At 42.4% G+C, this 12,904-nt stretch overlaps 1 protein-coding gene across 1 annotated transcript in view; it reads left to right on the forward strand.

Moving 5' to 3' along the window:
- LOC146384556 (solute carrier family 13 member 1-like) overlaps window positions 1-9,242 on the forward strand; it is a 24,581-nt gene extending 15,339 nt beyond the window's left edge. Inside the window, exons 9-15 of the mRNA XM_084936529.1 lie at window positions 2,324-2,422; window positions 3,387-3,488; window positions 4,266-4,357; window positions 4,733-4,827; window positions 5,652-5,813; window positions 7,739-7,876; window positions 7,982-9,242. Coding sequence (XP_084792655.1) covers window positions 2,324-2,422; window positions 3,387-3,488; window positions 4,266-4,357; window positions 4,733-4,827; window positions 5,652-5,813; window positions 7,739-7,876; window positions 7,982-8,116 — 823 coding nt within the window. The 3' untranslated portion in view covers window positions 8,117-9,242. The remainder of the gene's footprint in view (window positions 1-2,323; window positions 2,423-3,386; window positions 3,489-4,265; window positions 4,358-4,732; window positions 4,828-5,651; window positions 5,814-7,738; window positions 7,877-7,981) is intronic.
- The last annotated feature ends 3,662 nt before the right edge of the window (window positions 9,243-12,904 follow it).

Consider the following 12,904-nt stretch of genomic DNA (forward strand, 5'->3'; position numbering starts at 1 on the left):
TGTCTCTTACTCCAGATTACTCCGCCGCCATTCCCACGCCACGTCTGCCGAAGACACCTTCTCGTCAAGGATTTCAGACTGAACCGCAGCCCATCTTTCACCTTTCCAATAACAAGGCAAAGCTATTCCAATTCTTTTTAACTTTTCAACACTCTCACATCCATACAGCAAAGAAAGATAATCCTCTCCAGGCATAAATGCTGCCAACGCCTCTAACAGTGAAGGTTCCCCACACCTCACAGTCTCATCAGCCAGCAACAGCCGCATCCTGCCACCACATCGCATGTTCCTGGAGGCGAAATCCCAGCTCCCTCCTCAGCTGCTGCAGTCTTCAATCCCTCCTTAGCATGTCTTCTCAGCAAATCTTCATGGCACCAGGTTGCCAGTTTCTCAACCACTTATCCCTTCTTTGCTAATCACTGCAGCAAACCTTTCTGGCACCGGCTTGCTAGTTCCTATCGCATCAGCTTCTCTTTACAATACTCCAGCCAACATTCCTATAACCAGGTATCCAACTACACCTTCTCCTAACCCAGATCTTTTTCCTTTTCCCATCAGAGCAGCTCCAAGCAGCACATGGCCAAGTTTTTTAGCCCAGTCCCCTTCTTTTCAAGCTATTATTGCTCAGTTTTTGCTGACCTCTGCAATTCCTCCTCCCAACCCACCGGCTCCAAAACCTTTCTGCTTGCCTGTATCTGCTTACCTTTGCCAACAAATCATTGCTAGTAAATATATAGATCTGACAGAGCTGATTTTTCCACTACTCAACCAGCCTGCTCCACCCAGGTTGATCAACAGCCGCCACGGCCCCATCGTCATGTGCGGTCCGGCCCCATCTTGGGCAAAAGAGCTTACTCTGCTCGAGTTTCACTATACAGAGATGTCTTTTGCACAGCTTTCCCCTCCTGAAGACAGATCAGTTTTGTATCTTTTGCATTCCGATTCCTGGGCATTAAAATTCCCACGATAAAGATGTACCTCGGAGGCGTCAATTTTTTCGCCAAAATACTCACAGGGGGCGCTGCTGGACCTCTAAACCCATCTCAGCTTGCTACTCATCAAAGGTCTCCAACGTCAGGCTCCCATTGCAACCCCATGCCATTTGCCCCTAACTTCAGGTCTTCTTTATCACTGCATTTCCATGCTCCGGCTGAAGTACAGTGACTACTTACTGGCATGCACACTATGTTGCTGCTTGCCTTCTTCGGGTTTCTACCTCCTTATCGACAAAATTCCATCCGGATCTTTATCCCTGCTTAAGCAACCGCCGCCCAGTCTCCAAAAACTGCTTCGTCTTCTTCCTCAAACAAAGCAAAACCAACCAATTGCGCAGCCGCTTTTTGATATTTTACTTAAAAATAAACTCACCTTTAAGCCCCTTTGAATTGCTGACCCATTACCTCTACCTCAGAAAATCCCAGCATAACTTACATTCAGACCTTCAGCTCATCATCGAATCCAGCCACATCCCAACCAGATCATAGTTTCTTTCACATTTTTGGCAAGTTTTATGGTGTCCAGGATTTCTCCTAATCTCTTCTTTGGCCATTCCTTCCACATTGGTACAGCAACTTATGCCTCCCGCAAAGGAATTCCGGACCACTTAATCAAGCTCACGGTCCGATGGTCATCACAAGACTACCAGTTATACATTCGCAACAATCTCCAAGACCTTCACAATGTCCAATCTTCGCTTCTGCTAGGTGATGCCTTCTTTGGGGATCTGCCCCACCCAGGAGCTGCTGCCAGTCCCCTCCGAGGCCTTCCCCAAATCGCAGCATCAGTCCACGGTCTCTCATCCATCATCATTCATCGTAACTGAAGATATGGTCCCAGCTAGTGAAAGTAAAATTCAGACCCACTAAGTATTTGAATAACTTGGTTATAATTTATATATTTTCCTCCATCCATCCGCTTATCCTTTTCAGGGTCGCTGGAGCCTATCCCAACTGTCATAGGGCAAGAGGCAGGGTACACCCTGGACAGGTCGCCAGTCTAACACACAGAGACAGACAACCATTCGCACTCACATTCACTCCCGCATTCATACCTATGGGCAATTTAGACTAATCAATTAACCTATCCCCACAAACTGCCCACACAGAAAGACCCCAGCCTGATGGTGGAATTGAACTCAGGACCTTCTTGCTGTGCGGCAATAGTGCTAACCACCGTGCCACTGTGCTGACTATATAGTTTCACAACTATGTAAATATATAATTATTTCTTCATTGTCTATCTGTGCTTTTAACCAAACACAGTCAGTCATTAAATTCAGTGTGGGCACTTCCTCTCTCTCTCTCTCTCTCTCTCTCTTATGCAGCTTCAAGTTCCTGTGGCAGTGTCGGGGAGAGCAGTCTGACAGAGAGAGGGCAGTGAAAAAGGTGCTGGAAGATGAGTACAAGAAGCTGGGAGCCATTAGGTGATCTCTCATTCGTTCATTTACACACTTGTTTATTCTTCAGAGTAATCAGTTTGATCATTTATTCATTCATGCGTGATCATTACTGCTGTCAGGCAGCCTGTTTTATCACCCATGCTCAGCAGTAAAACTTTGTTCTGCCATCGGACGGTTTCTGGTCATTCACCTGTAGAAGGACGCATTGTTATCATCATAATTATATTTTTCTATTCATTTATCTATTCATCCATTCACTGACCTCAAATATTAGAAACAGGCAAATGAATGGTCATTCATTTTTGTATTCGGTGTTTTGAATAAAAAAACAAACAAACATAAAAATTGAACTATATATGTATCGTCTAAAACACCTATATTAATACACATGGTAAAAATAATCAGAATATAAATCTTTACCCCATTTTTTAACCCCTTATTTGGAATTTTATTGGGACAAACTGCCTAATCCAGAATGACTAAGGGTCTCCAGAAGGTTGCCTGAAGCGTTCTTCTGTAGAAAAAACTTCAGTTTTTGTTTGCTTTGTTGTGCAGACAGGTCATGATTTCTACAAAGAGACATTGCTTCTGCATTTTTCAGTCTTTTTCTTTTCGTTTTTGGGATTCATTCAGAATAAATGTATTTATTTATTTACTTGTTTTTTGGGTGCACTTTGAGCATGACCTGGTTTTATATTCATGAGAGGGAGACATTTATCTCACCAACTGACCAACTCAGGCCAAATGAGATGGATAAAGAGGTCTGTAGCCCGGAGGTTTGGTGAACTCTCTCTGTCAGCACATATATAACTTACAATATAACTCTTTTAAAGAGCTATATTTTCATTCAGGAATTTATTTAATTATACAGAGGGTTTTACATTACCTTAGATTGCCATCATTCATTTACTTGTTGATCAGTTATTGACAGAAAGACATTCCTATGATAATTTATGTATTCACACATTCATACGTTCCCTCTCTCCAGTTCTCAGGAGATCTTCACCGGGGTGGTTTTTGTGGTGATGGTTTTGTTGTGGTTGACCAGATCTCCAGGTTTTGTACCCGGCTGGGGTTCCCTCTTCCCTCAGTGAGTCAAACCTTCTTTTATTTTCTTGGAAATTATTCAAACTTATTCCCAAGTACAAGGTGTGATCTTAAAGCCCTCGATTTTTTTTTCCATTAAATCAACAACAACAACAAACCCATAGTTTAATTTTGTCCAGTGTCCTTCTGCAGCGCTCCTGCTATATAGAGGTCACAATCTTACTATTTGTTCTGGATCTCTGCCACTGTGTCAACTCAAACTTGATCTTGAAATGGAGATATGGAAACTATAATGCCTGCAGGCAATAATATGCACCCTGAAAGTTTCAGCTGAATGTTCTCTTCAGGTGTTTCTGGAGAGTCGAGCTCCCCTCCAACAGTCTGATGCTTGAAAATTAGTGCACAACCCCATGAATATCAAGAAAAAAAATCGTGGTTCAGATTCACATTCGTGTATCTGAATGTGCTGCAGGCTCTCTCCTAAAACTGCTGTCTGTTCAACAGCCAAAAAAATTCCACCTCTTCCAAGAGCAACATGAGAAGTCGTACACTGTTAAAAATATGTATTGTTTCCTCTTTGTAATGCATGCAAAGAACCAGAGTTACCAGCTGTTTCACGAACTTTTCTAATAAAGAGAAGTTCATCTGGGAGTCAGTTTCAGTAGAAACCAACAGACTTATTGTTGGTTTTGATCTTTCCAGGCAGTTTCTTGATAGATTGATAAATATCAGACCAGATTCTTTGGGAAACACATATATTTATGATTTATCACAGCAGCAATGAACCATGACCCAGCTGATCACTTTTTCTGTTTTTCAGTAAATCCAACTACATCACAGATGCCACTGTGGCTCTGGTGCTGGGCGTCCTCCTCTTCATCGTACCTGCTCACGGACCCTCCATAAAATATGGTAAATGTGTGGAACGTGGCTTGTTGTTTAGTCAGATGTTGAAGGTTAACACAAGTACTCAAAGAGCCCCAGAGCAGGAAATTTGCATAATTGGTTGAGTTTAAGTACTGTAGATTTACTCAACTTTTGTTTTTCTTAATTCTTCTTAATGCAGTTTTCCTACAATACATTATTCTCACTTCTTTGGTTATTGTGTCCTATGCATATCAAGCTTTTACATAAAAAAAATAAACTTTAAGCTGCAAAGAAATGTGTGAATACCTAAAATCAGTAAAGTATTAACACTCATTTAAATCTCAGAGGTTCTGAACATCTTGTCTGTTTTTCAGCATCAGTGCCATCAGTCCCAGTAAATGTTTTTCTCTCTCAATTCAGAGTCAATGATTTCCTGGAAAGAGTTTCAGGCCTCCATGCCGTGGCAAGTTGCCCTGATGGTTAGTGGAGGCTTTGCCCTCGCTAAAGGTGCAGAGGTATGCTGAAATAAAAATTACAATACATTCAGAACAGTTTCCTGGTACAGAAGAAGAAGAAATTTGATGCATAACATTGTAAAGTTTTCACAGCTAACACAGAAAAACCTCAGGTCCAGATAAAAAAACAGCTCTCTGGTGTAGATCACTGGGGATTACAACAACTTTACCTTCTACCAACTTTAACTGGACTACTCCCCTGATTGTGTCAACATTGTTTTCAGTCAGTGCTCACAATCAGAAAGATTATAGTAAAACTTACTGAAAAGCAGGAAATAAAAAAAGGATCAAGATTGTTTAGCTTAGAGTTAAACCATAAGTACACTCAAATAATATAGTTTTGAGTGCACTTCAATTATATCCCTGTCTATCTCTGTCTCTAGAGATAAACAGCGACAGATATAGAGATAGATAAAGATATAGGCCAACCGATTGTGGTTGTAAAAAGACTTCAGGACCTACAGTGGTCAGTGGAAACACCTTCTCTTTGAATTGCCCTCTGTACGCACTTTGCCGCTCAGTTTATGGGCTCAGTCACTCATTTAGACTCAAACTTTTGTGAATTTTTGAATGCACAATTAGCCATGGTATGGCTAACTGTGCATTGTCCACTGACAATTTGTCTACAATTTAAATCATTAATTAATGAACAAATGGCTTCACAGTCAGACCTGCCTGTCCTCATTGCATCTGGTCATATGTCCACAAATGTCATGTCAAATCTTCAAAATGGGCCTTCAGAAACCAGTGGTTGATATAATGGCACCTAAAGCTGGTATAAAATCTGCTGTACACTTAACATGTGTGTTTGTTTGTGTGTGCAGGAGTCAGGTCTGTCTTTATGGCTGGCCAGGCTGATGACACCTCTGGGCGACCTCCCGGTCTTAGCCACAGTCACAGTGGCCTGCCTCCTTACCACCACACTGACAGAGGTGGCCAGCAACGCTGCCACCATCACCATCTTCCTCCCCATTCTCTCTCCTCTGGTTAGTTCAGTGTGTTATACTGTACAGATCCGCCGAAATGCTAAGAATTACTGTTAGATTTTGAGCTCAGTATTTTATTCTTGGACTTTACTAGAGTACTTAAAATAATCATTATTTATCTTACACTGGGCTGTGGAGGAATCCCTCCGTTCATGGTCTGCTTGAAACAAACCGTTTAAATCCACTCCCTTTAAGCCTACTATCTTCTGATTGGCTTCTCCCGACAAATACAACACGCAAGGGATAAGCAGCAATTTTATACTCATGTTGACTTAATGAGCTCTTTAGAAATCAGCTGTGCACCACGGGTGCTGGTCTGGGCCTTTCCTGCGTGTTGTTCCCCGTTTCACTGTCAAATCCAGCACTAGAGCCAAATTGGTGAAAAATAAGTAAAACTGTGTGGTTTCAGCTTCCAGATGATTCATTTTCTTCAGAATCTGCTTTTTCATTTGTTGAGCCTAAATGCTATTTGATGCCTGTAAATTCTTTAACTTCCATAACATCAACTTAGCTTGTGGTCGGCCTCCAGTTCAAGCATTAATTTAAGTGCTCGAGTGCTAAGACTATGCAGAGACACGTCTTCAAGATTCCTCTCATGTCTCCTCAGTCCTGACCTCATCAGTGTTTTCAGTCTGATAAATTCAGCTTTTTTGATCCTTAGAGGGAAACTGCTGTGACATCTGAGTCGTTCTGCTGTTTCAGTGTTTTGCTTTAGCTGCAGTTTGTACTGTTTATAAGCTTTAAGATTTTTTTTCAACATAAAACAGAGCATATGGAACTTACAACAAAAGAGACGACCACACCAAGGCTAACAACTCTTTTTACAGTTCTGTCTCAAGTCCTTCGGACCCCCCATAAGTAGGGAGGGGTTTCTCCAGGAAGTGTGCAGAACTTACTCATTTATTCTAAGGGACATTTAGTTCTCTGATCTCTGGGTTGGCTGAGAGATTCAACCCTCATCGTTGACCTCCAAAAGAAGATGGTGCCTCTGCTGGCCTTGAGCATGTTCCTCTGGTCAATTCAAACCACTCATTTGTATACTTGTGTTTTTTTGGTGGAGCACAATTCTTGAAATAACAGTAGTCTGGATGTTCACAGGTGGTCCATCACAGAGTTTCACACCCGGGCAGTAAATCAAAGACATTACATTTGTGCAAAGTAACTGCATGTTGGTGCATGTTGGAGATATTTCCCCTCTTTGTTGTGATCAGTGTTGGGGTCATTACTAAAAAAAATGCACATATTAGAACACTTTTTGTAAAAGTAATGTAGTACATTAATTAATTACTAACAGGAGGAAGTAATTTATTACACGTTACTTTCTCGTTACTCCGTAAAAATCACCTGAAACACATCGTTTTTCATTAATTTCTTTTTTTTTAAATGCATTGTTGGCTCTTGTGTTTTACTTTTCGCACAATTACCATTTAACCATATAAACCTATAGGCTACAGACACATGTAATATTTCTCTGAATTGCCACAATGACTCTGGTTTAAAAAATACAAAAAGAACAGGTCCAAACGGAGGCAGTTTGTGAACATAGCATCCTGACCAAGTTAGAGGGGGGATGTCAAGTTGGCAATGTCTACCTTTTCAACCAGTATCACTGCAAAGCATGCAATAGACACACCCGTCGACCATGTCCATCCCAAGCTTTGCATCTTCAAAGCGTGAAATGGACATGCATGCAAAAGGTACAGTAAGCTGCAGTACCAGCAGAGGGCGATATTTCACTTCAGGCCAACATGAAAATAATCACAGGAACGCGTTTAAACAGACGTTACTTACACATTTACATGTAAATACATATTGCCCCCTCCCCCCTTAATCCTTTGAATGAATGTTAATAAAAGAAAAATTAATTATTGTTATTTAATCTCACTAATGTGGGAAATATTTATGAGAGATTGTTCTCGCTTCAGGCCGAGGCCATACACGTCAACCCCTTGTACATCCTGATCCCCGCCACCCTGTGCACATCCTTCTCCTTCCTCCTGCCAGTGTCCAACCCACCAGGTGCTGTGGTGTATGCCTATGGACACTTTACCACCCTAGATATGGTGAGTTCTGTCACAAGAAAATAGAGGTTGCAACTAGAAATAACTCTTTCACTAAATGTATGCTGGCCATAATTCACAAGAAAAATCTGATCCTTTCTGCTGCAGGTTAAGGCGGGACTTGGCATCAACACGATTGGAGTCCTCGCCGTCCTGCTGGCCATGGCAACTTGGGGAATTCCTTTGTTCTCGCTGGATACGTACCCCGACTGGGCACCGACCTTCAACTCCACGACGCCTTGATTGATAGCAGTGCTAATCTTTTTTGCTCAAGATGGCGCCTGTGTTTGGCTTTGCCGCTTGTGCCGCTAGTACAGCTCGCTGGTATAGTTTTATACTGGCCGCTATTGTCACTTGCAATCGCTATAAATATATCTCCTATCATCTCTATGCTGACGACATCCAACTATACTGTTCCTTCAAAATGTCTGAGTTTTATAAATTGTCTAATTTAAGTAATTGCCTGACAGAAATCAACAAATGGTTATATGACAATTTTCTCCAACTAAACTCTGATAAAACAGAAACTCTAATTATTGCTCCAGACCACATGGTCCCAGAAATTAGACAGCATATCAGCTTCTTAGACCCTTATGTAAAATCAAGCCTTAGAAATCTCGGTGTCATATTTGACAGCTCGATGTCGCTCGAGCAGCATTCTAAGCAGCTGGTCCGAAACTGTTTTTATCATTTACGGAATATTTCTAAACTCAGACTAATGGTATCAAAGCTTGAACTTGAGATGATTATTCATGCTTTTATTTCTTCTCGTTTAGACTATTGTAATGGCCTTTTTACTTGTTTTAACAAATCAGCCTTAAATCGTCTTCAGACTGTGCAGAATGCTGCAGCACGTCTCTTAACAGGCACCAAGAGAAGATCGCATATCACTCCAGTCTTGGCCTCCCTTCACTGGTTGCCTGTAAATTTTAGGTTTCATTTTAAAATTTTAGTTCTAACCTTTAGGGCCCTACATGGTCAGGCTCCTCAATATTTATCTGACCTGCTGAAACCACATACATCTTCTCGGGCTTTAAGGTCATTAGATCAGAGACTGCTGGTGGTACCGCGCACTCGTTTTAAAACTCGTGGTGATCGGGCCTTTCAGACTGTGGCACCACGGTTGTGGAATTCTCTCCCACTGTCTCTTCGCTGCACGGACTCCATTGATTCTTTTAAGAAACAGCTGAAGACATTTTTATTTAGAAAAGCATTTGATTAATTTCTTCTTATGCTGTTTTTATAGTTTTAATTGTTTTACATTGTTTTATTTACTGTTATATTGTTTTTATATTCCCATTTCCCGTGTTGTAAAGCACTTTGTGATTTTTATCTGTGAAAAGCGCTATATAAATAAATTTTACTTACTTACTTACTTGATGAGCGGACTCCGGGTGTAGTTTTCAGTGGTCAGACTCTGAATCCTGAAAGAGACTCAAAAAAGGCTCCCGAGTTTGACTCTTAAGAAATAGATTAATGTGCTTTAACTAACCCAAAGTTGAAAGGGTGTATTCATGTTTCTGTAGTGGTGTTACTGCTTCCTCTCCACCAACAGGTAAATATTTAGAAGTCCCTGTTTCGGTGCTGCAGTTGCGGTAAACCTGGTTGCCAACAAAAAACATTTAAAGAAGTCATATTGTCAGCAAATCTCATGTGCAGACCCAGGCTAATAATCAGTTTATCTTACTACATCTTCTTTTTCTCTATCATAACACTCCACTGTTTTTCAAAAGTCAGGATGAGATATCCTCCTAAAAATCCCCCCAAATACTCCCAAACTGCAGCTTAGCAGAGAAGAGAATGACGTCTTTGCTGCCATCCAGAGTCATTTTGCATTCAACAACAGACGCCCAGCCCTGAAAACCTTTGGATTTGCACTTCTTCATTGCACCTTTTCAAAGTTATTTACTATACTTTATAGGTAAATTAATATAAAAAAAAATTGCCAACTGAAGTTTGATGTCACAGAATGTTACTGGAATAAACAATCAGAGCAATTTGAGTTTTTCTATTTGTTACCATCATGCTGAGTGCTGCTGCAGGCAGGATGAGGACCTAAACGCAGGACTCGAAACAATAAGGTAAACTGAAGGAAGCAGCTTATTGCACTGTAGCAAAACCTAAGCTTTACAAACACAGAAAAGAAAACCTGGATGGGGACCTAAAAGAAAACAGGGAGCTAGGAACAAGGGTAAACCAGAAACAAGTGGAAGAACACGGCTGGGAGAGATCAAACATGACGAGACAGGGAATAAGCAAAACTGAATACCCTAAACGCAGGACAAGGAACTATCAAAATAAAACAGGAAACATGAGACGCGGGTTAGACACTGGGGGCGCCCAAATTCATGGGCTGCATCCACCCAAGGCCGCATTTGTAGGCCAATTACGTCACAGCGACGCGACGAAGGCTGTCCAAATTCATAGACTCCTCCGAATGCGGCCGACAAATGCGTTCTCCTTTTCCCCAGATTCGAAGGACGGGTCAGGTGTATCCTTCGTGGCCCACCATATCCCAGGATTCATAGCGCTGCCCAGCCAATTTCCGTTTCCATCAATGGCGGGAGCTACTTAGTTTTAATATTACTCTTATTATTCTTTCTGGGTCACAAAATAAACTTTTAAGATATTTTTAGGCGAGAATGTAGCTGTGTAAACTTCAAATATCTGCTTGGTTATTTAAGACATCACATATTTGCAAAAGTGCTCCAACGTTTTCAGAGACGTCTGTTACCCACCAGCTCCATAGCGAGCCGGGGTTCAAGGCTCACTAGAGCCGGCGAGAACAGCGAACTCCCCGTACATCATTTTCAAACCCCCACCGTCTTTCGGTACTCAGGTTAAACATGATATATAAGTCACTTAGATAACTTAAACATTTTATTGTTTGGCTTTTTTCAGTGTTTTATTTGTTCCTGAGTAAATCAGTTTGGCTGAGATTAGAACTGAATAAACATCAAACGGAAAACTGATTAAAAAGAAGTGTGAGATGATCGAGAATTTACGCCAGTGTCCTGTTATATTTTAGATAGCAAGGAGCAGACAGCTGAGTTTATTAAACTCCACCCAGACAGCTGGTGACGCAGGTATGAATGCTAGACTGTCTAATTTCTCACTTCTGGCCTACCCGGCCTTCGGAGGACCCGGCCCACACCACAAAGGCTGGGTCCTCAGGAGGATGCAGCCTACGAATTTGGACACACCCCTCTGGGACCAGGGAAGAAACAGACATGGGAACAGAGGCAAATGGGGAAACAGAAAGGGAACGTGGATCACAGAGACAAGAGTAACTGAAGGAGAAACGTGGAACGCAGGAAAGGCATAGTGACAAGATATATATATATATATGTATATATATATAGATATATACTGGCTATGGATACCGACTACGGAATAGAGCAGTTGTCAGCCACCTCCTGTACATGGATGACATCAAGCTGTATGCCAAGAGTGAACGAGACATCGATTCACTGATCCACACCACCAGGATATACAGCAATGACATCAGAATGTCGTTCGGGCTGGAGAAGTGTAGTCGGATGGTAACAAAGAGAGGGAAGGTAGTCAGAACGGAGGGGATCGAACTACCAGAAGGCAACATTGCAGACATAGAGGACAGTTACAAGTACCTGGGGATCCCACAGGTGAATGGGAACCATGAAGAGGCCGCTAGGAAAGCTGCAACGACCAAGTACCTGCAGAGGGTCAGGCAAGTCCTGAGGAGTCAGCTGAATGGTAAGAACAAGATCCGGGCCATCAACACCTACGCCCTGCCCATGATCAGCTGGGGTAATAGGCTGGCCAAAGGAGGAGATGGAAGCCACTGACATCAAGACAAGAAAGCTCCTTACCATGCATGGAGGGTTTCACCCCAAGTCCAGCACCCTGAGGCTGTACGCTAAGCGGAAGGAAGGGGGCCAGGGACTGGTGAGTGTCAGCACCACAGTCTAGGATGAGACAACGAACATCCACAAATACATCACGAAGATGGCCCCAACTGACAGCGTGTTCAGTGAATACCTCAGGCAGAAGAAACCCAAGAAAGTGGAGGAAGGCGAGGAACCATCATGGAAGGACAGGCCCCTGCACGGTATGTACCACCGGCAGATAGAGGAGGTGGCTGATATCCAGAAATGCTGGATAAAGCTGGACTGAAAGACAGCACGGAAGCACTAATCATGGCAGCACAGGAACAAGCACTAAGCACAAGATCCATAGAGGCTGGGGTCTATCACACCAGGCAAGACCCCAGGTGCAGGCTGTGTAAAGATGCCCCAGAGACAATCCAGCACATAACAGCTGGGTGTAAGATGCTAGCAGGCAGGGCATACATGGAACGCAGTAACCAAGTGGCCGGCATAGTGTACAGGAACATCTGTGCCGAGTATAACCTGGAAGTCCAGAGGTCAAAATGGGAGATCCCCCCCAAGGGTGATGGAGAATGACCGAGCTAAGATCCTGTGGGACTTTCAGATACAGACGGACAAAATGGTGGTGGCTAACCAACCGGACATAGTGGTGGTAGACAAACAGAAGAAGACGGCCGTAGTGATCGATGTAGCGGTTCCGAATGACAGCAATATCAGGAAGAAGGAACACGAGAAGCTGGAGAAATACCAAGGGCTCAGAGAAGAGCTCGAGAGGATGTGGAGGGTGAAGGTGACGGTGGTCCCAGTGGTAATCGGAGCACTAGGTGCAGTGACTCCCAAGCTAGGCGAGTGGCTCCAGCAGATCCCGGGAACAACATCGGAGATCTCTGTCCAGAAGAGCGCAGTCCTAGGAACAGCTAAGATACTGCGCAGGACCCTCAAGCTCCCAGGCCTCTGGTAGAGGACCCGAGCTTGAAGGATTAACTGCCCACAGGGGCGAGTGGGGAATTTTATATATATATATATATATATATATATATATATATATATATATATATATATATATATATACACAGATAAATAGATAATTTTATTTTTTTATTTAGATTATTGTTAATTTATGTTTTATTTTGCAGTACTTTGTTTTATGAGCATTTTAATT

Source organism: Perissodus microlepis, chromosome 7 (genome assembly GCF_051167445.1).
Source record: "Perissodus microlepis isolate ML-2025 ecotype Zambia chromosome 7, ASM5116744v1, whole genome shotgun sequence".
Taxonomy (NCBI): Eukaryota; Metazoa; Chordata; class Actinopteri; order Cichliformes; family Cichlidae; genus Perissodus; species Perissodus microlepis.